The sequence below is a fragment of the Miscanthus floridulus genome, chromosome 19 (assembly GCF_019320115.1).
Source record: "Miscanthus floridulus cultivar M001 chromosome 19, ASM1932011v1, whole genome shotgun sequence".
Classification (NCBI taxonomy): domain Eukaryota; kingdom Viridiplantae; phylum Streptophyta; class Magnoliopsida; order Poales; family Poaceae; genus Miscanthus; species Miscanthus floridulus.
The window spans coordinates 19,424,097-19,448,954 of record NC_089598.1 but is presented as its reverse complement, the minus strand read 5'-3'; the positions used below and the strand labels follow the sequence as shown (position 1 = coordinate 19,448,954).

General features: G+C 42.8%; 3 protein-coding genes and 2 pseudogenes across 3 annotated transcripts; 2 read left to right on the top strand and 3 right to left on the bottom strand.

Annotated features, from left to right (window-relative positions):
* Positions 1-2,036: 2,036 nt before the first annotated feature.
* LOC136528480 (histone H3.2) lies at positions 2,037-2,687 on the top strand. The gene has a single exon (XM_066521445.1). The coding sequence runs from the start codon at positions 2,122-2,124 to the stop codon at positions 2,530-2,532; it is 411 nt and encodes a 136-aa protein (XP_066377542.1). The 5' UTR covers positions 2,037-2,121; the 3' UTR covers positions 2,533-2,687.
* Positions 2,688-3,731: 1,044 nt separating this feature from the next.
* LOC136528478 (uncharacterized) lies at positions 3,732-9,947 on the bottom strand. Its single transcript, XM_066521444.1, has 9 exons — positions 9,789-9,947; positions 9,310-9,399; positions 7,416-7,504; positions 7,114-7,177; positions 6,408-6,485; positions 4,896-4,972; positions 4,750-4,816; positions 4,560-4,667; positions 3,732-4,036 (listed from the first exon to the last, which is right to left on the bottom strand). Exons 2-9 carry the CDS (start codon positions 9,379-9,381, stop codon positions 4,007-4,009), a joined length of 585 nt encoding a protein of 194 aa, XP_066377541.1. The 5' UTR covers positions 9,382-9,399; positions 9,789-9,947; the 3' UTR covers positions 3,732-4,006.
* Positions 9,948-15,161: 5,214 nt separating this feature from the next.
* On the bottom strand, positions 15,162-16,293 carry LOC136525668 (BTB/POZ and MATH domain-containing protein 1-like; annotated as a pseudogene).
* Positions 16,294-17,076: 783 nt separating this feature from the next.
* LOC136527660 (uncharacterized) lies at positions 17,077-22,322 on the bottom strand. Its single transcript, XM_066520451.1, has 9 exons — positions 21,737-22,322; positions 21,587-21,652; positions 21,386-21,491; positions 19,063-19,105; positions 18,892-18,964; positions 18,569-18,656; positions 17,695-17,751; positions 17,513-17,591; positions 17,077-17,395 (listed from the first exon to the last, which is right to left on the bottom strand). The coding sequence occupies exons 1-9, from the start codon at positions 21,808-21,810 to the stop codon at positions 17,382-17,384; spliced, it is 600 nt and encodes a 199-aa protein (XP_066376548.1). The 5' UTR covers positions 21,811-22,322; the 3' UTR covers positions 17,077-17,381.
* On the top strand, positions 22,163-24,203 carry LOC136527661 (uncharacterized; annotated as a pseudogene).
* Positions 24,204-24,858: the final 655 nt, after the last annotated feature.

The window sequence follows — 24,858 nt, the reverse complement described above, 5'->3', positions numbered from 1 at the left end:
TACTGTAAGGTCGTACCTATTTGGTTGGCAAAGTTATGTGAGCTGGATATTTTTTTAATAATATCTGAAAAAAATAGATGCACGCGGAAAGGTCTGAACGTGAACGCCGCACTTTACCCATGGACTTTACTTTGGTTGCTCTTATTAACGTGTGGACAAGCAAGGAGTACCAATTTCCAGCAATATTCCCTACCTTTTTGTTTTCGTAACAAACTCCATCCTTCAAATCTATAAGTAAAAGTACTATTCTATGTATATTTTTTTTCCGAATACGTAAAGGGTTTGCCCCGACCAAACTAAAATTACTAATAAGTTGTAATACTCTAGGGGTGGAGCTGGGCCACGGCTATGTCAAATACAATTTTCACTTGCTAAACGGTAAGTTTTACTGTTTAAAACGATTAATACTTAATTATAAAGAATGACCACTCTTACTTCTATTACCGAGCTCCGCCATTAAGGGCGTGATTGGTAGCTTTGATGGAGCCGTCCAAAGCGTCATCTAGCACCATGTCATGCACTATCTCTGTGTTTGGTTCCCTGTGCCGAACGAAATCGATGCACCAGACCGTGCATTTGAGATCCCTGGTGCAGGCTCGTAGTGTACGTAGAAATCAGGCTTCCCATGCGAGCCGGGATGGTGTGGTGCGACGCATGGCCCATGACCCATATGTCATATACTTAAAACTCACATCCATGCATGCAACTAAACAAGATGGCATATCATACTGGACCAACAACAAAGACAATAAAACACGACCGAGTGCACAGTTTGAGCATGCATCTCACCATCCTGGACCGGCTCTCCATCCCGGCTCCCCTTCATCAAAGCAACCAATCACGCCCTAAGAACTCATTTCGTTCTAAATTATTATAAGTCATTATGACATTTTTAGATACATAATTTTTTATATTCATCTAGATATATATTTTATCTGGATGTATAATAAAAACTATACATCTAAGAAAGTCAGAAGAACTCAGTCTGAAATGGAGCAGTAAGTATAATAAAAGCGTCTTTGACGGGACCTCCTGTGGATCTAGCTCCATCTGCACGTCGTGCTGTAATAGCACTGTTGAGGCCTTGGTTAGTTGTAGGAAGTTGGAATTTGGGGCTATTGTAGCATTTTCGTTTTTATTTGGTAATTAGTGTTCAATCATGGACTAATTAGATTTAAAACGTTCGTCTCGCAATTTTTCACCAAACTGTGCAATTAATTTTTTTTCCATCTATATTTAATGTTCCATGCACAGACCGCAAATATTCGATGTGACAAATACTATAATACTTTTTAAAAATTTAAGGTGAAACTAAACAAGACCTCACATGAGTGCTCGATCCTATCAAAATGAACCAGGAGCCGAAACAAACCATAAACTGACTCAAAGGAGTTTAGGCCCTATCTAGATCCCATCCAAAATCTAAAATTTTTCAAGATTCTCCGTCACATCAAATCTTACGGCATATGCATGGAGCATTAAATGTAGGTAAAAAGAATAACTAATTGCATAGTTTACCCGTAATCAGCGAGACGAATCTTTTAAACCTAAATAGTCCATAATTAAACATTTTTTTGCCAAATACAAACGAAAGTGCTACAGTAGCTAAAAGCCAAAAATTTTCGCATCTAAACGGGCCTTAGCCAAACGGAAATGAAGCTGGAGTGTCATGAAATTTCTGTGAATTTGTGATTCCATTTTATGCCCAGTGGTAGCCTGGTTGGGCGTACTGTAGGCACGTGTACTGAAGGTTCCAGCTGTGCGGCCGCATGCAGCCGTGAACAACCAGCAAAACCAGTCCGGTTTTTGAAAAAAAAAGCAAAACCAGTCCGATGCGGAGCTACCAGATGGTGGTCTGCCATTCGCTACCATTCACCACCCACGGATCGCGATCCGCGTGAGGCCTGCCAAATCAATCGGAGCCCTCCATTCCCACGCGATCCGACGGCGCCCGTCCCACCTCATTCCCCACTCGGCCCAAAATTTTCCGCGCTCCGAGCGCCAAATTCCGCCAGGCTCCTATTTATACCACCTCGTCTCGCTCCAATCCCCCACAGCAAATCTAGAGCCCCCTCTCCATTTCAAACACCCGAGCAAACCCCTTCTCCCCGGTCCCCCGCGATGGCCCGCACGAAGCAGACGGCGCGTAAGTCCACCGGCGGCAAGGCGCCGAGGAAGCAGCTGGCGACGAAGGCGGCGCGGAAGTCGGCCCCGGCTACCGGCGGCGTGAAGAAGCCGCACCGCTTCCGCCCGGGCACCGTCGCGCTGCGCGAGATCCGCAAGTACCAGAAGAGCACGGAGCTGCTCATCCGCAAGCTCCCGTTCCAGCGCCTGGTCCGCGAGATCGCGCAGGACTTCAAGACGGACCTCAGGTTCCAGTCCTCGGCGGTCGCCGCGCTGCAGGAGGCCGCGGAGGCCTACCTCGTGGGTCTGTTCGAGGACACCAACCTCTGCGCCATCCACGCCAAGCGCGTCACCATCATGCCCAAGGACATCCAGCTCGCCCGCCGCATCCGTGGCGAGCGCGCCTAGGCGGCCGGCCGATAGGTGGTGCCGCAGTCGCTACTCTGTAGCCTGTAGTTTGTGGTGTTGTGGAAAGAATGGTGTAGCAATCTGCATTCTGCAATGTCTGTCAAACCCTGTCAACCTCTTGTTGTAATCAATGGAAACCGCCTATCTTATGTGCCTATTCTTCGTGCTGCGTTTCTCTCTCGTAATTGTGCGTGCTTGTGAGCTTTTCTCGACTTATTGCTACAATATGCGAAATCGGTAGTTTGACTTCAGTTTTCTGCAGAAGCATACTGAATTCTGGATCTGGCAGATCAACTCTCGATCTATTTCAGCGAAACTGCTCTTTTTGCTCCTGCCCTTCCACCTTGGGCTAGTCCTGACTTGTTTTGGGCTCTCTTTTCTGTTTCTGCCCAATTTCGTGCATCCCTTCTGATTTTTTGATCGAATGGAATATTTTATTTTAGTCAGTATAAAAATTGTAACGTAGTTGCATACAGTAGTACTGTACTCTGCAGAACTGGAATAGCCGAAGGTGGAAATCGGTATTGGGCCTCTGCGCAGTATAAACTTAGGCTTGTTTAATTTCTCTCTAAAGTTTATTTTTTATCATATCGAATGTTTGACACGTGCATGAAATATTAAATATAGACTAAAAAATAGTTAATCACGTAGTTTATGAATAATTTACGAGACGAATCTTTTAAATCTAATTAGCCCATGATTTGACATCGTGATGCTACAGTAACACATCGCTAATAATGAATTAATTAGGCTTAATAAATTAATCTCGTGGATTACTGACGGAATCTATAATTTATTTTTTATTAATATCCGAACACCACTCGATGATTGTTTGACCTCAAGTTTGATTGAACGGTACAGACGTCGTTTTGTTTGATCGGTGAAATTGTCAAAATCAGCGCGAATTGTAATACTCACAAAAAGATATTCTCCTAGTATGTACTTATTTGGAGATATATACATATTAATACTGATTTAGGATGGAAAGAGAAATAAATTATTTGAAACAGGATGGTTCTTTCAAGAATTTAATAAGACGGGGGAAGAAGTAAAGTTCGATCCACCCGTATACCATTACCTCCACATTCTTTTGGTGCATTGCAACTAAATGACATGTAAGCAAGGTTCGGCAGTCAAAAAGGCAGGGCAAAACCGTACAAGTCGTAACAATGTAACAACTTCATCAAAAAATTAAAAAGAAAACAAAAAACTACAAGGCTACAAAAGATGAAAAAATATAACTCAGAGATAAACGATTCCTTTAATACAAGGTGAATGTAAGGAAAAGTATCAATACAGCAGTTTTGGTCGAATTCCAACAAGACTGATGAAGCTCATGTAATCTCACCTACATCACTTCTATTCTCAGCCACACTGCTTTTACATAAATCAAATACAAGAAATCACCAAACTATCCGGTAACGATTCACCTTACAAATAGGCTAGTCAAAGGTTTTGTGTACATACATAAAACTCAGCCCAGTCTTGATTCTCTGTGTAAAACCTGAAAAGAATACATTTAAATTAGCTTATTCAATAGTATAGTCAAACAAACAGATGCAATTACAAAATGCATGTGATTTGGGACCATTGACAAATAAATATGCATGGAATGCTTCTTTAATATTTACTGTTCAAATCAAATGTCTTTAGCAAGGGAGGTAACACAAATTAGCTTATTGTAGACAGATGATAATTTTGACTTAACTAAGTCAAAGTTTAATATCGCAGCCTACATGCCTGACAGAAAGAAAATTATGTTAGACTTCTAAATTGTCTAATTGGATGAAAAATTTCTATGTATTTTTTTTTGTTAACTATACTATACTAGATTGTGGCCTGAATTCAAGTTAGTGACATGACAAGTGGTTGACTAACATCGTAGTTCATGATAATGCATGGTATTTTTTGTATAATTGTTGTCATCAATAAGAACAACAGAGATAATTTAAATTCCTAAATTTGCAATACTATATTTTTCTATTCATTTTTCTAAGCCAGGCTGTAAAAGAACATAAATCTTCTACCTCTGCAGCAAACTTTATCAGGATTGTCGTCCTTGGCCTTTGCTGGCCTTCAATTGGCACGAAATGTGCAGTAACTACGGCAGGAAAGCCAGCATTATCTAATACACCCTACAAAAAGTTAGAAAGTAATGTTGATATATTGCTCCAACAAAATGATAAAGTCAGCAGTCACTAGTACTGGAATTTCTACCTTTACAATTCCCGCAACAAAAGCTCCGCAGTTGAATGTTCCCATGTCTTTTGGCACAGAAATGAAACTGTCCAAACAGAAAGAATATCACATTTTAGACTTGTAGAGAAAGAAGTGCATTATGAAGCACACAAAAGTTCACAAACCGGTTAACAAGAAGCTCCTTTTCACTGATCATGTATTCATCCTCATGTTCTGTTCCCTTCTCAAGTGAGTCAGCTACCTGGTTCATAATAAAGAACTATCAGAATCAAAAAAATAATTGTGTAAACAAAGTCCAGTGATGAGAAGAATATCACAGGTTAGCATCTACTGTCAACCATATTAAGAGATGTATAAAATTCTTATGTAACACAGAGCCATAGGCAGTTGATTTAAATGTGGAGACCAAACCTAAGCAAACTGACTTGAGAGAAATATCAACCCTGTAATAATACATATATAATATATATATTACAACTATTATCCTGCAGCTGTTTAGAAACATGCAACCACCCATATTAATTTCTAAGATGAGTCCAAGAGTACTCTTTGCATGCTACAGCACTGTAAGCATTGTTCAAGATATTCTATGAAACTTAATGATTCAGTCTTATCGTAGAGATGCCTCTACTAATGAGCATGCCTGGCAGTTTTCCAAAATGGCAGCCCTAATAAATATTTAAGTGTTAATGTATGGTCACTGGTTAAACGGCAGCATCAGTCCGGTTAAGCCATATAACCACCATCAGGCGGGTAACCAAATGAATACTCCTTCCGTTCCAAAATAAGTGCACTTCTAGGATTCTTGGAGAAGATCAATGTTACTTGAAAATTACATATTTACCCCTATCAAAAGCTATTTCAGCATTTAACAGTTGCACTTTCGAAATAGAGAAATAAAAAAAAACTACTACAATTAGGTGGATCATACCTATAAGTGCACTTATTTTGGGACAAATTTCAAATGGTAGAAGTGCACTTATTTTGGGACGGAGGGAGTACTACCAAAGCTTTTGAAACCATGGTATTTGGAAAGGGCACCAGATATTGGGAATATTTAAAAGGGGTGTGAGGCATAGTGAGTGGTTGTGCTAGTCATGCACAAAGTGGTATAAGCACCAAGCTCCTCAACAGAGGCTACAATTGGCTACAGACATTGCCATCACTACAGCTCATGAGAAGCTATAAAGCAAGGGAGGGATAAGTTGTCATCTACAATCATACAAGGAGATTTTCACATGTTTTGTAGTATGAACAATACACAGGCAGTTTGCTATAGTGTTGCCCATGTGACAGCTTACAACAAATCAGGGAATAGTATTATTGGTTTCAATGTTTCCTGTTCCTTTTTGGGTACTTGCTACATTTTAGGTATGCTCTTGAATAGTTCCAGTTTTTAGGCTTACTGCCTCTATGTAAGATCAATATTGCCATCACAAAGAAGCACAAACTAAAAAAGAGACTTAGTCAATAGACTTCTTGATGTGGTGTAGCCGCTGTCATGGCATTACATCAGTCATCTAGTCCATGACATTGGTTATTTTACAATCTAGGAGTCACTGATAGTTTACAATCTAGGAGTCACTGATAGTAAAGCTTTATGAATACAAATTGTAATCACCCAATTGTGAGAATGAATAGGAATCAGAAAGACAGTCACAGGCAGAACATAATACCTTTCCAAACAACACTTTCCAAACAGTACTGTGGATGAATGATAAAATACCCAGAAGTCGTGTCTCTCGTCTATTTCCCTGAAGTAACAATCTAATTATCTTCCAGACATGACTGCCTCAAAACAAAAGGTCTAGGACAAGAAAGCAAATAAATATATATTACAACATGGAGATAGAAGGGCAGGCCTGGTGCAGTGGTGAGACCTGTCTCACTGAGTCACCAGGTCGTGGGTTCGAAGCAGCCTCTCCGCAGATTTTGCGAGGGAAAGGCTTGTCTCGGTTTATCCCTTCCCCAGACCCCACTCATGTGGGAGCCTCCGGCACTGGGTCTGCCCTTTTTTTACAACATGGAGATCATGTTTTTAAAAAAAATGGAGAGTACTTGAAATCATTGCACATATTATACCAGATGAAACTTTTATCCTATAGAATTCAATGAAAACAGCTGATGCAGTGACTCTACAGTTGTTATTATTCGATTAGTCTAAGAAAATCCATAACTATGTTTTATGCTAAATGTACAGTACTTGGATACTCATATATGATATATATCAGATTTTGAGCTAGAAAGAATTATCCAAGCAAAACTATTTTTTTAAAAGAAAATATGACTACAACATATAATATTGCAAAAATGGAGCATCAAAATTGTTCCAGTATTTTACAAAGCTCATTATATAACCAAGCAAACAAACTGGTATCAAACCTTCTCCCTGTGACAGAGTAGTTCAAGCACCCTTGCACCAACAGCATAACCAGCATCCTCCAGCCTGTGCATGAAACAAAACAAAAAGGTGTAGCCTAGAGGAATTTATAAATCAATTTACTGAAAGAGTTTATCTGATCTGGGTATAAGTTAGTAGCATGCGGTGACCACTAAGAGCTATACCCCATGTCCCCATATCAATCAAGGCAAGAGAAATGAAGGCACATGGTAGAAAATAACCAACCAACTTCAACACATATTCATCAAACAAGATCAGACAAGTATGTGCACAAAAGAGTTACCTCCGTTCCAGCTCAGTAATGTTGTCAACTTGAGTCTGATTGTACTGAACCAATTCAGAGAACAAGAATGCAAATGCACTCAAACTGACCTACAAAAGGCAAAATACACAATAAGCCTGTATGGTAAGAAAAAGACCATGAGAAAAATCAAACTTCCTAGAAAATTTAGAGATCACCAAGCATATCAGGAAAGCTTATCATGGTCTTTGACCTCTCATTTGAAAAATTTGTCAGGAACTAATTTAACATCACCATAAAGAAATAAGCATTTAATGTCTGGCCGTTAATAAGACCATCACCAAACTCAGCAAAACATAAAGGGCGTACCCAGTGCAGAGAGCTCCCGCTCTGGGGAAGGGTGTCAGTGGCAAGCCTTACCCTCGCCTGTGCAATGCGAGGAGACCGCGACTCGAACCCGGGACCTTCCGGTCACAGGCGGTAAGACTCTACCGCTTGCACCAGGCCCGCCCTTCAAACTCAGCAAAACATATTCCAGCAAAAAAAGAAAGAAAATCTAAGGTTGCTGGTTGAAATAAAAGGGTGAGACCACTCAGGCCCAGTGTCATAAAGTTTAGGCTTGACAGATTGAATTGTAATTAGAATGGATTCTATCTATAAAGAATCAATCTAATAGGAGTCTTAGGAGTCAATTTTGTTGCCCTTATAAATGTAGAGATAATGAATGAAATGTTAAGCTGAGTTTGGGTAATTCCCCTCTGCCTTCTTGTGTCACCACACCCCCTTTTCCCAGTGGCCGCACCTAGCAGCTGCACCCTCCTCTCACGTATCTCACCCACGTGGTTACGGCTCAGCCCTAACCACATAAGCACGTGACCATTTGGTATGCAGAACCTGCTCTATTTCCACTGCAATGGGACCCAATTCTGATGTATACAACGAATGACAAACTGGAGGAAGAAGATCAAAACAGAGATGCAGCCTCTACTGGCATATGCCTGAAACTTGAGCAGTAGATGAAACAGGAACCAACCGTGACTCCTCCAATCTATGTTCCACAGCCAAAAAGGGGAGTAACAGCACCAAAGGAGCCAATTCAGATAGATCAGCTTCTGGTGGAAAGTGAAACAACCTCAGATGCATGGGAAAGAATAATAATGTGACACCAGGGATCAGGAGCCACGGTGTAAATGCAACATGGCAATCAAAACTCCTATAAATTATTGTTTCCAGAGTACTATGGTAATGACGACCCCTTACCCTGGCTAAATAGATGCAAAAACTTCTTTTATATATATCTCAGAAAAATGAAAAAAGAGAGAGATGTTGCTAGCATTCTTCCACCTGACAGGTCACGCCTTAACATGGTTTATGTGCCTAGAATGAGATGAGAGAACTGCTCCATGGCCCTTCTTTACTGTAACTACCAAATGCTTCAAACTTTTGCCAAGAAAGAACTGTCTGGGACAATTGTCAAAAACTCAAGAGCTGGGATGACAGGAGGAATATACAGATCCATTTATAACCTAGATCTCTCAGGTGACAAATTTATGACTGGCCCAACAATCAATGCTATTCACAGAAGAATTAACAGATCTCTTGCATCTCTCACATATAAGTCAGGCTTTGCGGATCAGTAACCTTGCCACTGCTTGAACAAAACTGATCAACAGTGTTCTATCAAACACGTCCCGTGAAAGGGCAACTACATCTCATGCCACATCTCCCACAGGCTGCAAGGCTTGCCTACAGATTACAGGCTACACCCCTAGTGCCTTCCTATTATAGGAGCCTATGTGGGAGCAAGGAACTAGAAGGGATCGCCATCCCAGCGCAATGAGATGCATGCAAAAAAAGATCGACATCTCAAGGACTGAACTAGAGAGACAGTGTGTGCACAGATCCATTGGTAATTCAAGGTGGAGACAGCACATACCTCCTGCCTGCCACGGCTTAGGGGCTTGTCAAGGACGTTGGCGTACTGTTTCGCCTTCCCTACGCCGATCATCTTGCCAACCCCTTCAAGCTGCAAATAAATTTTGGTACAAGTTAGAAAATGTACCATGAACATCACATAATGAAAAATCCAGGGACAAACGATATGCATATCTAAAGACACACAACTGTTATCGAGACTTTTACAGTTTTTTTTTGACTCATAAGATTTAACAAGCCAGTTCATAAAAAACATTTCAAATTTCTTCGGCTAAGACTAATCACGAGGGGCGGACCCAGTAGAGGACATGCGAGTATACATGAACACCCAATATCTTTTGCAAAACAAAACGAAAAAGAAGTTTGTAAGCATGATACGTATACTGCACTTGTAATTGGATCAAATCAGATCCGAATGCAGATAGCTTGGGTTTGGGAGCTCCGTTTTGCACAGTAGGAACGGAAAAGGGGTGACCGTACCTAGTGGGTGCTCGTCGCCGGCGAAGGTGAGATCTAGGGCACCTGGCGTAGGGCGGCGGCGGCGGCCCAGTCGGCGACACCAGACAGAGCGCACGCTACTACGCGAGGGGAGCGGCCGAACGGAGAGAACCGAGGCAGACCGGCAAAGTGTGTGCCCGGGCCCGGAACTGGAGTTAACGGACCGCTCATTAATTTCGTATCAATGATTTTATTTTGACTAGAAAAACGTATAGTACAAAACATTAGAATTTCCTGCATTTTAACGGGATTTAAACTTGTGTTTGATACACAAGTATCCGTGAACAAAAAAAAAAACTCGATATTTATATACACTCAGAAATTCGATCGGAACGTGATATTAAGTTTTTTTTTTTGCCCGTGCCTACCATGTTGGGCTGAAGTTTCTCGAGTTATTTTTATTGCCCGCATCGACCATGTTAGGTCAGAGTTTTTCAAGTTTTGTATCAAAACTTTGGACCCTTGTCTTTAGCCCTGTTCGCTTGAACTTATCAGTCGTACCGTTTCAGCGAAATAATAGTGTTTTTTTTTCCACAACAAATCAACATCAGCATCAGCATAAGCCGTTTTTTCAGCCAGCCGAACAGGACGTTTGTCTAGCCTAGCGGTTGTTGCAGGTAAAAAATAATGGTCTGAGCCCATCCAATGAATTAGTCGGGTTGGCTCGACCCATATTTTTTTTAGGAGTTACATGATCCATGATTGTAGATTCGTGAAACTTACATCGAAGCCTATCAACCTGTTCGTTTGGTCGTATTTGGCTTATCAGCCAACGAATAGTATTTTTCTCACACCAAACCAGCCAACAATACTTTCAGTCATGACTTATCAGTCAAACAAACCCAAACGAATAGGCGTATGTCATCGTAGTTTGTTTAGGCTTAAGTGTATCTAACTCTAGAGTGTTTATTTTTGTGAGTTGTGACAAGGTAACTAAATGATCAACGATGCGAACTGAGATAAAAAGTGCATATCGAAATGTATTGATGATCCCGCCTAAAATCATTTCGATTGGAATGGAGACATTTTGGTAAGTATCTGGAGTTTAATTATTTATTTTGCGGATGAAGTTTTGCCTTTTGCTGTTAGTAAAACCTAAGATCTTTTTAATGCAAAATGGTGTTCATCTGCAGCACAATATCCATCCTGATTATTCTCTGATGTGTGTTGTTTGATTCACTTCCATTTTGAGTTCTCCGAGTAACCAGAAGGAGCCTGTCGATAGAATATTATCGGCAGTCCTCCGAGGGGTATCTCACGAAGGTAGATTGATCGGCAGAGATGCGTGTAATCAAGAATAAGAAGGCAATAGAGACACACGAGTTAGACAGGTTCAGGCCGTCTGCACGACGTAATACCCTACTCCTGTGGTTTGTTGGATTGATTGACTATCGTATGATATTGCGTGTGTTTGGAGGGGGTCTTTGCTCGCCTTATATAGTCCGGAGGTAGGGTTACAAGTCGGTTAGATCTAGGAGATAACCAGAAAGTAATAACAGATTACAGGAATCATGAGATCATACGTATCCTAACAGATCTCGTAGTATCTTCAAGATATCTTTCCGGTGTCTCGAGGAACGCGCCGAGCAGCGTCGTGCCTCGCAAGGCTTCGTCTTATGGGCTGGGCCGTCTCTGGGGGCGCAGCCCATGTGGTGAAACTCGTATTGAAATGTGATTATCAAAGTGCCACTAGATGCTCTAACTCATTACATATGCATTTAGGATCTAGTGGAGTGCTAACACCCTTGAAAACATTTGTGAAAATATGCTAACACATGTGCACAAGGTGATACACTTGGTGGTTGGCACATTTGACCAAGGGTTAGGAACTTCACCAGCGGAGTGTTCGTCCGTAGAGTGCGGACAGTCCGACGGTGCCACCGACGCTCTATACAAAAAGGACAGAGGTCACTGTAAGTGACTGGACGCTGGTCTCGGTAGGATCGGCGCGTCTGGTCAATGGAAGAGTGAAGACGCTAGCGTCGATCTTCGATCGGACGCTGGGTCACTTTGTGACCGGACGCTGACGGGGTGCGTCCGGTCCTGCTGACGTGGCAGTGCACAGAGGAGACGCAGAGTGACCGGACGCTGAGTGAGTCCGGTCGGGCATGACCAGACGCTGAGTGAGTCCGGCTCTTGATTTTTCGCGAATGGAAGCTTACTGGAAACGATCGGACGCTGAGGTCCTACGTCCGGTCACTTTCAAGCAGCGCGTCTGGTCATCACTTGACCGTTGGGATTGAACGCTCAGTATTTGAAGAGAGGGATGACGTGGCACAAATCTATTGACCGGAGCGTCCGGTCACCCCGAGTTGTGCCCAGTGAAGGGGTACAACAGCTCTATTTTGTGGGGGGCTTCTATTTAAGCCACATGGCCGGCTCAAGCTCACTCTCTTGACCATTTACATTGACATAGCAACCTTGTGAGCTTAGCCAAAGCCCTCTCACTCATCTTCATCGTTGATTCATCATCTTTGTGAGATTGATAGAGAATCCAAGTGCATTACTTGAGTGATTGCATCTAGAGGCACTTGGTGGTTGTGTTTCATTGCGGGATTCACTTGTTACTCTTGGTGGTTGCCGCTACCTAGACGGCTTAGAGCAGCGAGGATCGTTGAGCGGAGGTCGGTGATTGTCTCCGGCTCCGATCACGGTGATTGTGAGGGGTCTTGTGCCTTCCCCGGTGGAGCGCCGAAAGGTAACTCTAGTGGATTGCTTGTGTCATTGAGTTACCTCACTTGTGGGTAGGTTCTTGCAGTGTCCAATTGTGTGGACGAGGTTCGTGCAATACCTCTTAGCCGCCGAACCATCAAGTGTGGTTGATACAACGGAGACTAGCGTGCCGTCAAGTACGTGAACCTCGGGAGAAAAATTGGTTGTCTTTTGCCCTTTGGTATTCTCCCGGTGATTGATTTAATATTCATCTTGTGATTGGTTCACTCCTCTACACGACGGTATAATCACCCTACTCACTCATTTATATTCTTGCAAACTAGTTGTAGCAAGCTCTTTAGTGTAATTAGAATTGAGAGCTTGCTTTGTTGTTTTAAGTTCATCTAGTGGAGTTCTTTAGTGTAGCAAGTGTGAGAGCTCTTAGTGAGTAGTAACATAGCAAATTATGTGTCTAGTGATCATAGCAACTAGAATTATTGGATAGGTAGCTTGCAACCCTTGTAGAGCTAGAGCAAGTTTGTATTTCGCTATTTGTTATACTAATCAAATTGCTCTAGTCGGTTTATAGATTTTTAAATAAGCTATTCACCCCTTTAGTCATATTAGGACCTTTCAGGGGGGAGGAGGAGGGCCCCGACGCGTGCGGTTTCTGGAGGACGAGCGGTGAACGGATAAGGTAAGATAAGAAAAGAAAATAGAAAAGGAAAAAAGAAAAAGAAAAGAAAAGAGTGGTATTATGGATATTTCATCATTTTAGACTAGCAGGCGAAGCTGTTTTGCCAAACGGTCTAAAAAACTAATTTAGCTCCACAACTGAATCTACTCCACAAGTGAAGTCATAACTGAAGCTGTTTTGGTTGAAGCTGGAGCTCTACCAAACGAGCCCTTAGAGGCTTTAGATGCACCTTTCCCAGAACAAGAAATCAAGTCGGTGATAAAGGAAATGCCCGTGGAAAAGGCTCTGGGTCCGGATGGTTATAAAAAATGTTGGACAATTATTAAAGAAGATTTGATTCAGGCAACAACGTATTTCTACAGCCACGGGACAACGAAACTGAGTCTCATCAACATAGCTAACATTGTTCTTTTGCCAAAGACCCAATAATGCCTCTTCACTATAGAATTATAGGCCGATAAGCCAGATCAACAGTATGGCTAAAATCATCACGAAAATCCTAGCAAATAGACTTGCCCCACACATGAACGCCCTCGTTTCAAATGCGCAAAATGCATTCATCAAGAAGAGATGCATGCACGATAACTTCATCTACGTGCAAAGAGTAATTCAGTTGCTACATAAAAACAAAAGGTCGGCTCTCTTCATCAAATTAGATATTTCAAAGGCATTTGATTCGATAGGGTGGAATTTCTTGCTGGAGGTGCTCCAGGCTCTAGGTTTTAGCAACAAGTGGAGGCAATGGATAGCAGCTTTGCTAATGTGGTATGAAAATCTAGATGGTGGCACACACGTCATGATATTTGTACAGGTAGAATCAAGTGACACGAACAAGATATTTCAAGCCAGACACCATAAAATAGAGCATGGTTTCAGAAAAAAAAATCTAAACTAGTTTCATAATTTTTCGAGCAAAACAAATTTTGTATGAATTTTTCTAAGATTAAACCAGGTTTTAGGGTTTTTAATTATATTATTTTTTCATGTAAATATATGTTTATAATTTTTTGAAAAAATATATATTTATAAAAAATATTTGTAGTCGATTTACCTACTTTTCAACTTAGTCCGATTTACGTCCTCTGATGTTGATGTGGCACCACATCAGCAAAACAACTATCAAAACCACTCAAGGTGCAAAAGTGAATGGTTTTCAAAAGTTGAGGGAGATTAAAAAAACAGGTTTTGTAGATCAGGGAGGAATATCGGACGATTGCAATAGTTGAGGGAGGTAAATTGGACTTTTTCCTTTATTTTACTATGCGTTGTGTAGATACATACTCCCTCCGTCCCTAAATGTTTGTCGCCACAATTTGCGTGCCGATAACTTTGACTCGATTTATAGAAAATGTGTGCAATAGTTTTATCTCCAAATAAATTTATTAAAAAACTAGATTCAAATATCTATCCAATGATACTAATTATGTATCATAAATATTAATATTTTTAATATATATTTAGTCAAAGTTGTTTCTCGGGAAGCGAAAACGACATACATTTAGGGACGGAAGGAGTAGTTTCGTCCTAGAAAAGCCAAAACAATTTTATAATTTGAAATAGAGCGAGCAATATTTATAATGCGTAATAAGTATAAATATTATTGGATTGATTGTGAAATATATTTTTATAATAAACTTATCTAAAATAAAAAAAGATACTATTTTCTATGCATCTAATCAAATTTGAACAAATTTGACTCCTCAGCTAGCAAGATGTGCTATTATTTTTAGACGAAGGGAGCCAATGCCAATCTGTCAACACGCGATCACCAAACTAACCTCAAATTAAGCAAATCAACATGGACCCATCCCTTCATTCCCAGAGATTTTAATCACAAAATGTCTTCTCTATCGCGCACAGTTTCGGATACGAAAGACAAATGCAGAAACAGTGATTTAAAAAATTGGTCTCATCTCATGCATGTCTCCTTTTAAAAGGTTGGTCTGCATAAAGACAAGCAGAGACGACGATGCTTATGCTCATCTGCTACCTCGTACACCTTTGCATTACGCACAAAACCACAAAGTAACTTTCTCGAACATGTCTACCAACACAGCAGGGCATGTTTTTTTGAGGTGCACGTACCCTTGGCTTGCCACCACGTCACCTATCTCGTTCTCGTTCGACGAGGCGATAAACTCAGCGCAGGCATGTCCGAGAGCCTCGCAATGATGCCGATCAGCTAAAGCTGCCATGTCAGCCACATCCTCGACGCCAATGCTCTCGCAAAGACTGGCCTCGCACAACAGCTTCAGCCTCTCCATGGCGTACCTATCCGCAGCCACAAGCAGGTGCACCATCTCCTTTCCTCTCACTGACGTCGAGCTCGTCCATTATTGCGGGCATCGTGTCCGTGTAGACGAAGTGAAGGAGTGCTCCGAAGACGTCCGGGTTCATGTCCTCGATGGTCACACACTGACTTGTGCTCTCAGCCGCCACAGCCACCGGCCCAAAGAACTCAGCGCTGAACACCGGCGACCGCATCGCGGGTATGATCTTGTGGGCAGGGAAGACCTCGTCTCGGACCTTGAAGGTCACATCGGCGCCTTGCTTCTCCTGCAGCAGCCTCCGTAGGTTGTCCGACAGGTCCGAGGGCGGCACTCGAACGACGACCTCGAAGCCGGGGCTCATGGCGGCGGCGGTCTTCCTCACCCATGGTTTGCCCATTGGAACAGTGACGTCGCACTCTATCACCAGGCAATCATCGCGCAGGAACGTCGACGACGACGCTTCCAGCTCGCTCCTCTTCTTGAGCTTGGGCAAGCCCCATGCAGAAACCGCAGACGGGTTCTTGGTGATGTCGGAGGTGAAAGCCTTGGGACCCTGGTCGAGCAAAACCGTGGACTGTCCGGTGGCCTGGTCGACCAACCTCAAGTCGAAGCTCGCCATCACCTCGGCGACGTCGGTGCTCATGAGCTCGAGGAAGGCCGCCGCGTAGTCCGCCGACGATTGCAACCCGTCGGGGTAGAAGCGGATGGACCAGTCGTAGCCGCCGACGCCGAAGGTGGCGGACCTGACGAAGCCGCCGATGCCGAGGCCCCTATGCAGTATGTACCTGTCCACCTTGAACGCGTGCGTGCCCCGCGCGGTCTCTACCGTGCTCGTCGACGCCGTCCTCGTTCTTGGCCTCATGCTCATCTGGGATGGTAGCTGCTAGCAGCGCGAGGAAGTACCGTAACGACGGCACTGGATGCAGTCGTGTGGATCGGATACTAGGGACAAGTAAGTACTCCATTTGAGATTTTATGGTGCCATCAGCGCCTACTCTCGATTTGAGATTTTATGGTCCCATGGGCGCCTGCGTGATGAGGAGACGGACACGGTCCCGGAAATCGGAGTCCTTTCGTTCCTGTCTCAGAGACGGTCTCCGACTCCGAGCTCGGTAGGCAAGACAGCCCGTGCAGACCGCAGCTTCCTGACGCCTTGTTTAGCTGAAGCAAAGAAAACCGCCATACCAGCTAGCTCCACACTTCACCATCCCTTATACTCACTCCATTCCAAAATTATAATATGTTTTACCGTTTTGGCTTTTTCTAGATACACTTTTTGTACTGTTTATCCAGACATAGTGTATATCTAAATGCGTAGCAAAAGCTGTGAATGGATCTCTGTAATTTAGAATGGAGCAACTAATTATTTCAATAAAAAATTCATATTAGCTTCTGAGGTGATGGGAAAACTCATTTCATTTACAAACTCATAAAACAAAAAAGTGTGGAGCAAGAATATGATGGACCACTCAAACCAAGCTGAAACACTGAAACAAGCCAATAACTCAAACGTACCCAGAACAGCTTACTACTACTTAACAATCAGATCATGCAAGGAGCCCATACCGTGTTCAGAACAATGTCATCGCAATTTAAAAGTGCTGAAATCAGCATCAAGAGCACAGGATTGAGAAGCAAGCTACAGTAGGGGTTTTTATTTTCAAAATGGTCTGCCGTACAATTGAAAGGGAAGAGGATGCCTGATCTTCTAGCGAAGAATTACTTCAGACATCCGGCAACATTGTAAACGGAAGCTATTACATCTGGATGATAACAGTAAAATGGTGAAGCTGGTACAAGATTTCTTAGTAGTTACAATGAGCTCAACCTAGACAGCAGCATTCTTATCCTTCCTCAGTCTGCGCAGTGGCTTCAGACATGAAACAGTGACTTGGTCACATGGACAAAGTGCTGCCACAGTGAAACATTCCAGAACATCTCCCGCGTCTGCACTGATCAGATTCTTGGTGCTGCAAGAGTGCCAATACAAGCATCAGAGTACTGCAAGCTAGTGTGATTATAAGATAAGCTGGGGACAAAGAAAACGCACAGATCAACTGAGTTTATCAGATGAAAATATCACGTACCTCCACCAATTGTGGCCTCAGGGAGCCGTTCTATCGAATACCTGTGTCTTGTGATGTACATGATTGGAACACCAGGAACCTGAGAAATTGAGAAAATGCCCATGATATAAGCATGCAAAACAAGCTTCTTCGATATTAGAACAAGCATGTCCTGAACTGTGAGCAGCGAACACGAAACATACCTTTCTTATCCTCCTTTTCAAATCTCTATCACAAGTAGCAACTATGTAGCATTTGTGCTGTCACGTAAAAATACATGGTTTAGAACAAATAAAACAAAATGCCTAACATACAAGGTAAATAAACCAATATAACAATTGACTAGGTATTGTGAGTTGTGACGGTGAAGAATACAATTTAATGCAATTAAATGCACTGACTACAAAAAGGAGATCACTGCATTCCAACATGTTACCATGAACTAAGCTCAGTACCCACATGCAAATTAATCAAAGCTAAAGCATAGCCCATAGATCTGTATATTAAGACTATAAGAGTAGTCAGAGGACATATCTTCTATAGGTCAGATATTTGATACCACTCACATGCAAGTTCCAATTGCTTAACTTGGAACAAATTTTTGATACTATACATATAGACACAATACTTTAGACAATAACATAAAAAAAATTCAGGGGAGAAAACACAACGAGTGCTATTTTTGTTCACCTTGGGAATAGATACAGTAGAATTTTGGAAAACATAGCAATCAGCCACAACTCTCAAATATTAGGTAAAAGTAAATTGTACTATTTTAGAAAATAAAGTAAATAATTTCAGCACGAAGTTTGAAATTTGAACAGCCAATGTTTCAAGAACTTGGACTTACATCCAAATCAACATTTGAGAAGGAACTAGGAAGATACATTCTATGCAACATTACGTCATTACTTCACTTCTGTACGCAATGTCCCTGTTAACTAGCCATGATTATAAGTCACAAGTTCCCTAACACGAGCTATCTTCCTAATTTGTATAGAGTTAGGACATAACAGAATACTCCCAGTACTCGAGCTCCGAACAAACACAGAGTGTTGAAGAAGGCAGAGCTTTTACCTGAGTGACCCTCTCCACAATGCAGTCATCAGCATAAGTTCCCTTATGTGTGCATGCCAATCTTTGGAACCTTGGGTCCTTGGCGATTCTGTAAGCGAGGTAAATTAGGTTATACAGTCAGATGAAAGTTATACTGCAGAATCGAATATAACTGCAACTTGCAAGTACGTGCAATCAACATTTATAGGTGGAAGATGACAACAGGAGGCATAGATTAAAAAAAAAAAACTAGCTAAACCTCTATTTGAAGACAATGAAGCAGATAAACGCAAAAGAAGACATTGAACACCACGGTATGGCAACAGCTTTGGATAGAAGCACACCTCAAGGCCACACGATACTTCTGTCCAAGTTTTTCAAGCTCAGCCATAACGCAGTCAGTGATACACGGGGTACCTTCATAACAAGGAATCAGAGTTGACAGGATATTAAATGGGTAGCTCAGGACACTAGAAAGATAATAGGAATGCAAGATAACAGAGTTACATGCTTACATTTTGCATAAAGGCAATCCATCATTCCCTTCTCCAAATCCAGCTGCATGAGGGGAAAGAAGGATTTAGTCACAAGGATAAGTATTTATGACCTGGAATTTAGCCCCATTATTATGTGTTCTATAGAATACAGGATTCAAAATCAACTGCACAGCATCCATATGAGTAGGTTGTTGTTTGTTTTGCTATTTGCTAAAACAGTAAAAACTTACTTAACAGACATACTAATAATTTGTTTTGATTTCCATAAGGTTTCAGTATATTGTAAGAATCAGTAGCTCCATGTTAGCATTTATCCTTATGTAGAGATATGAATCTAGAGAAGTCTACTTATTATAACAAAGTGAAATTGTGCACAACCTTGTATACAGATAAGCTATAATGTGTCAACAATCAATTAAATCCACCGCATGTAAATCAGTATCTTCAATTCTTAACTGATGGAATGAAGCAGTGGACATGCAAGTATGCATCCTCTGGTGCATACAACAACAACAACAACAACAACAAAGCCTTTAAGTCCCAAACAAGTTGGGGTAGGCTAGAGTTGAAACTCAGCAGAAGCAATCAAGGTCCAGGCATGTGAATAACTGTTTTCCAAGCACTCCTATCTAAGGCTAAGTCTTTGGGTATATTCCATCCTTTCAAGTCTCCTTTTATTGCCTCTACCCAAGTCAACTTCGGTCTTCCTCTGTCTCTCTTCACGTTACTATCCTGGCTTAGTATTCCACTACGCACCGGTGCCTCTGGAGGTCTCCATTGGACATGTCCAAACCATTTCAACCGGTGTTGGACAAGCTTTTCTTCAATTGGTGCTACCCTAATCTATCACGTATATCATTGTTCCGAACTCGATCCCTTCTTGTATGATCGCAAATCCAACGCAACATACGTATTTCCGCGACACTTATCTGCTGAATATGTCGTCTTTTCGTAGGCCAACATTCTGCACCATACAACATAGCAGGTCTAATCTTCGCCCTATAAAACTTACCTTTTAACTTCTGTGGTACCCTTTTATCACATAGGACACCAGATGCTTGACACCACTTCATCCACCCTGCTTTGATTCTATGGCTAACATCTTCATCAATATCCACGTCTCTCTGTAGCATTGATCCTAAATATCGAAAGGTATCCTTCCTAGGCACTACTTGACCTTCCAAACTAATATCTTCCTCCTCCCGAGTAGTAGTGCCGAAGTCACATCTCATACTCAGTTTTAGTTCTACCGAGTCTAAAACCTTTGGACTCCAAAGTCTCCCGCCATAACTCTAGTTTCTGATTCACTCATGTCCGACTTTCATCAACTAGCACTACATCGTCCGCAAAAAGCATACACCAACGGATGTCCCCTTGTATGTCCCTTGTGACCTCATCCATCACTAATGCAAGCAGATAAGGGCTCAAAGCTGACCCTTGATGTAGTCCTATTCTAATCGAAAAGTCATTTGTGTCTCCATCACTTGTTCGAACACTAGTCACAACATTGTTGTACATGTCCTTAATGAGCCCGACATACTTCGTTGGGACTTTATGTTTGTCCAAAGCCCACCACATAACATTCCTTAGTATTTTGTCATAAGCCTTCTCCAAGTCAATAAAAACCATGTGTAGGTCCTTCTTCTTCTCCCTATACCGCTCCATAACTTGTCTTATTAAGAAAATTACTTCCATGGTTGACCTACCGGGCATGAAACCAAATTGGTTCATAGAGACTCGCATTATTGCTCTCAAGCGATGCTCGATAACTATCTCACATAGCTTCATAGTATGGCTCATCAACTTAATTCCCCGGTAATTAGTACAACTTTGAAAATCCCCTTTATTCTTGTAGATCGGTACTAATATACTTCTCCTACACTCGTCAGGCATCTTGTTCGATCGAAAAATATGGTTGAACAGCTTGGTTAGCCACACTATGGCTATGTCCTCGAGGCATCTTCACACCTCGATTGGGATACCATCCGGTCCTATCGCCTTACCTCCTTTTATTCTTTTCAACGTCTCTCTGACCTCAGATTCTTGGATTCTCCGCACAAAGCGCCTATTGGTGTCATCAAAAGAGTCATCCAACTGAAAGGTTGTGTGCGTATTCTCACCATTGAACAATTTATCGAAATACTCTTGCCATCGATGTTAGATCTCATCCTCCTTCACCGAAGAGATGCTCACTTTCATCCTTAATGCACTTAACTTGATTGAAGTCCCTTGTCTTTCTCTCACAAACCCTAGCCATCCTTATTGTGCAGTCAGAATTAACCTTAAGTCTCACGGAATTAATCAGTGAAATAGCAGAGCACCAGATAATTCAACGACTAACCTTATTCTGTATGGAGAAGTTGATGAAGTTGGTATCCACAATCACCCGGTACGGCGGCCCCAGCGCAGTGTTGTAGCTGAAGAACAACGCCGACGAAACTTGCGGCCTACAAATCACAGAAGCCAAACGGCATCAGCAATCCAAACAAGCACAGGAAACCAAACCGAGCCCCCCAAAATCCGAGCGCAAGCAAGCACTCACACATTCCGGCCGAGCTTCTCCTTGTCCGCATCCTTCTTCTTGTGGTTCAGCACATCCTCCTTGTACCTATCATAAACAAAATTTAGAATTCGCGGTAGCATGAACCTAACCATAGAGGAGCGGACTGGCAGCTGGAGATGGTTGCCTTACTTGTTGATGGTTTTCTTGGTGATAATCTTCTTCACCGCCGCGAATTTAGGGCCCTTGCCCTTTGCCTTCCCCATCTCGAGCCAAACCCTAGCACCCGAAGCTACCTCGCGCTCTCCACGGCAGGCGGCAGGAGACGGCGGCGGCGGCGGCGGCGGCGGTGCCTGCTGTCTGATGGTTCTCGAGAGGTCGGCGGAAGAGAAAGGGTTTTCGGGTTTTCGCCTCCGCAAAGGAAGAAGGCGGCTGCTTGGTGGGCTCGCTCTGGTTTCTTATGAACTTGGGCCTTTATTGCCCAGCACGGCCCAAGGAGTTGAGTTTGATCTGTTGGGTTTGGTTGCTCGCCGTCTGGGCCGTTGAATGTGATAGTCCTGTCTTCGTTCGTCGTCGGCCTGATCCGGAGGGGGGAGGGAGGTGGTGGACTGGTGGGGAATGGCGGCGGCGGCGGCGACGCTCCGGTGGGTGCTGCAGCTGCACCGGGACGTGCCGCGAGCGGCGCAGTTCTACGCGGAGGGTCTCGACTTCAGTGTTGCACGCTCCGCTGGGCCGAGCTGCAGTCGGGGCCGCTCAAGCTCGCGCTCATGCACACCAACGACAGGTGCGAATACTGCTGTTTGTTACCGCGCTCTCCTTGTAGTATTATCCAGTTCGTATGACTTCGGGCTTCTGATGGATGCGGATTCGGAGTTGTTCGAGGGAATGAGGTGGAGGGTTCAATGTGGCGGTTTTCTATCCACTACTATGGTGTTACACGCTGCGAGGCTCATTTGTTACACACTTCGGGCTCATTTGTTTGGACTTACCTGTACCCAAGTGCCCTAGTCCAAAACATATGGCACAAACTTGGCGACCCCATAAACAGAATAACTCTGAAATGTTTGGAAGGAGTGTTGGATCTATTGCATGAAAATATGAGATCCATGGAAAAGTAGTTGGGCAAGTTAGATGGAGTGAGGACTAAGTGATTGTTCTACTGCATCCTTGAAAAGCGGTAAGTTGTTCTCGTTTTAGTGTAGGGTGCAGGCCAACTGTCATTGGATCCTCCATTTCTGGGCAATGATGTGCACTTTACAGGTTACTACTGGCCTTCGAGCAAGCTCAGCCTTCTCTGAGTAAAAGGTTCTTTTTGTTGCTAGGTTAGACTTACCATAGGCATAGGTTATGTGCGGAAATCCAAAACATTTTTTTTGACCAGGGGGAGAGATGTCCCCCTGATTTTCATCTTTAAGAAGCTGGTGCCGTGACTCGAACCCGGGCTGGCCTAGCCAACCGCTTCTTTGGCGTGTTGTGCTGACCAGTTGCACCGTGAGAGTGTTGGCGGAAATCCAAAACATACTGGACAAACTTTGCAACCCTATAAACATAACAGCTCTGAAGTGTTGGATCTGGGGGGTTTCTTGAGAAAAACAATGACCAAGCTGAGTGATGACTCTACATTCTAAACATTGCATGAAAATGATACTTGAAGTCTTCAATACATTCCATAGTGCCCCTTGCAATCTTGCTAGGTCAAAGTAGTGTTTGAAAACAAATGATTAAGAGTCAAAAGGAATTGTCCTCCTTGGAGCTTTTCTCAGTTTTTTTGTGTGGAATTCAAATTTCATCATCGTATAAATATAAGCTAGACAAACCTCACTTTTTTTTTTTTTTTTTGCAATTGTCCAGTGCATGACATCATAACTGTTATCTTATGTTTTGTACATACTTGCAGTAATCTTGCATCACAGAGAGTCTATTCTTCGATGCTGTCCTTCACTGTACCAGACAAACAGTACTGTATCGAAGCTAATGGCATTGGGAGCTGAGTTGGATGGACCAATCAAATATGAGATCCATGGAAAGGTATTGTCTCCATATTCCCATAATTTCCATTTATAATTGTATTTTCAGGACCTCAGAATCATCTATATGATGTTATGTTTCTTTGGATTTTCTATTTCTTCTAATGCAGGTTGCAGCATTGCGATGCATCGATGGGCACATGCTAGGCCTTTATGAGCCAGCCTGAAGAACTCATGCCACAATGAAAGTAATGAAAAGCTCCATTAAGCTCTGACTGAAGACTGATGTGTATGTCCATTTGTTCCCGGCAAAAGATATTTTGGCATATGTCAACTCACTGGGCCTGGTGTGCCTGAAGTGGCAGAACTCCTTTCCGTTAGCAAAATCATTAGAGACAATGTAGATGGTTTACAGCAGCTGAACATTTATCTATCATTCTCTGCCTCGTACTGCTGGTTATGCTGCACATTTTCTCTAACTGAATGCACCTATAGCAGGTCAGCATGGTTCCTGCTCAGTCATAACCTTGTCTACATTGTGTCAGTATATCTAGTTCAACTTTAAATTCTAGTTTTACAATGTGTATGTAGTTTTCAATTTGCAATTCAAGTGCGGGAGTGCTCTGTACCTGTTCATCCTTGTAATTGAAATTCTTATATAATATGAGCACTTGTTTTGACAACTGTGCACCATAAAATAGCTGTTAACTTGTGTGTAAACCTCATGACAGCATCTAATCCCCTTCCTTTCAGATCCCACAACCATACCCTTGTAACTGCACTGTTCTATTTTTCACTTCAGTCACCCTTGCCTTTTCACTGGTTTGCCAGAACAGGAAGTGTTGGGCTTCTGGCTCTCCGGATAACACGCGCTTTGCTAGCTGTGGCGCACGCATATTCTGCTAGTTCTGGAGCATGCAGTAGCATCAACTGCTCCTCAACAGGAAAAGAATGGAATGTATGAGTGTCCTGTCGTCGGATAAGCGTCCTGTGCTCCCGCTGAAGACAGCGAGGTTTGCTGCTTTGCTGCCGGGATCGTCTCGTTGGTTGGTTGGTTTGGGAGTTTGGCCAGTCGCTCTCGGCGGTTGCCGGACCCCGGAGGGAAAAGCTAGTATGATCAAAGCGCCTCCTCCTGCATCTGGTAGGTGAGGCTGTTAGATTGATCTCTAATCATAAATTGGGCCCAACGGCCTAGTTGGGCTTTTGATCCGTGCCCTGATCGGGGGTGCTCAGCCCACTATAGCTGGAGGGTCCCTGTCACACCGCGCTATATATATAGAGGTAGGGGCTAGCGGCTCTGAGTACGAGGTTGACCGAGCTACAGTTCCCCACCGAAATCTATAATCC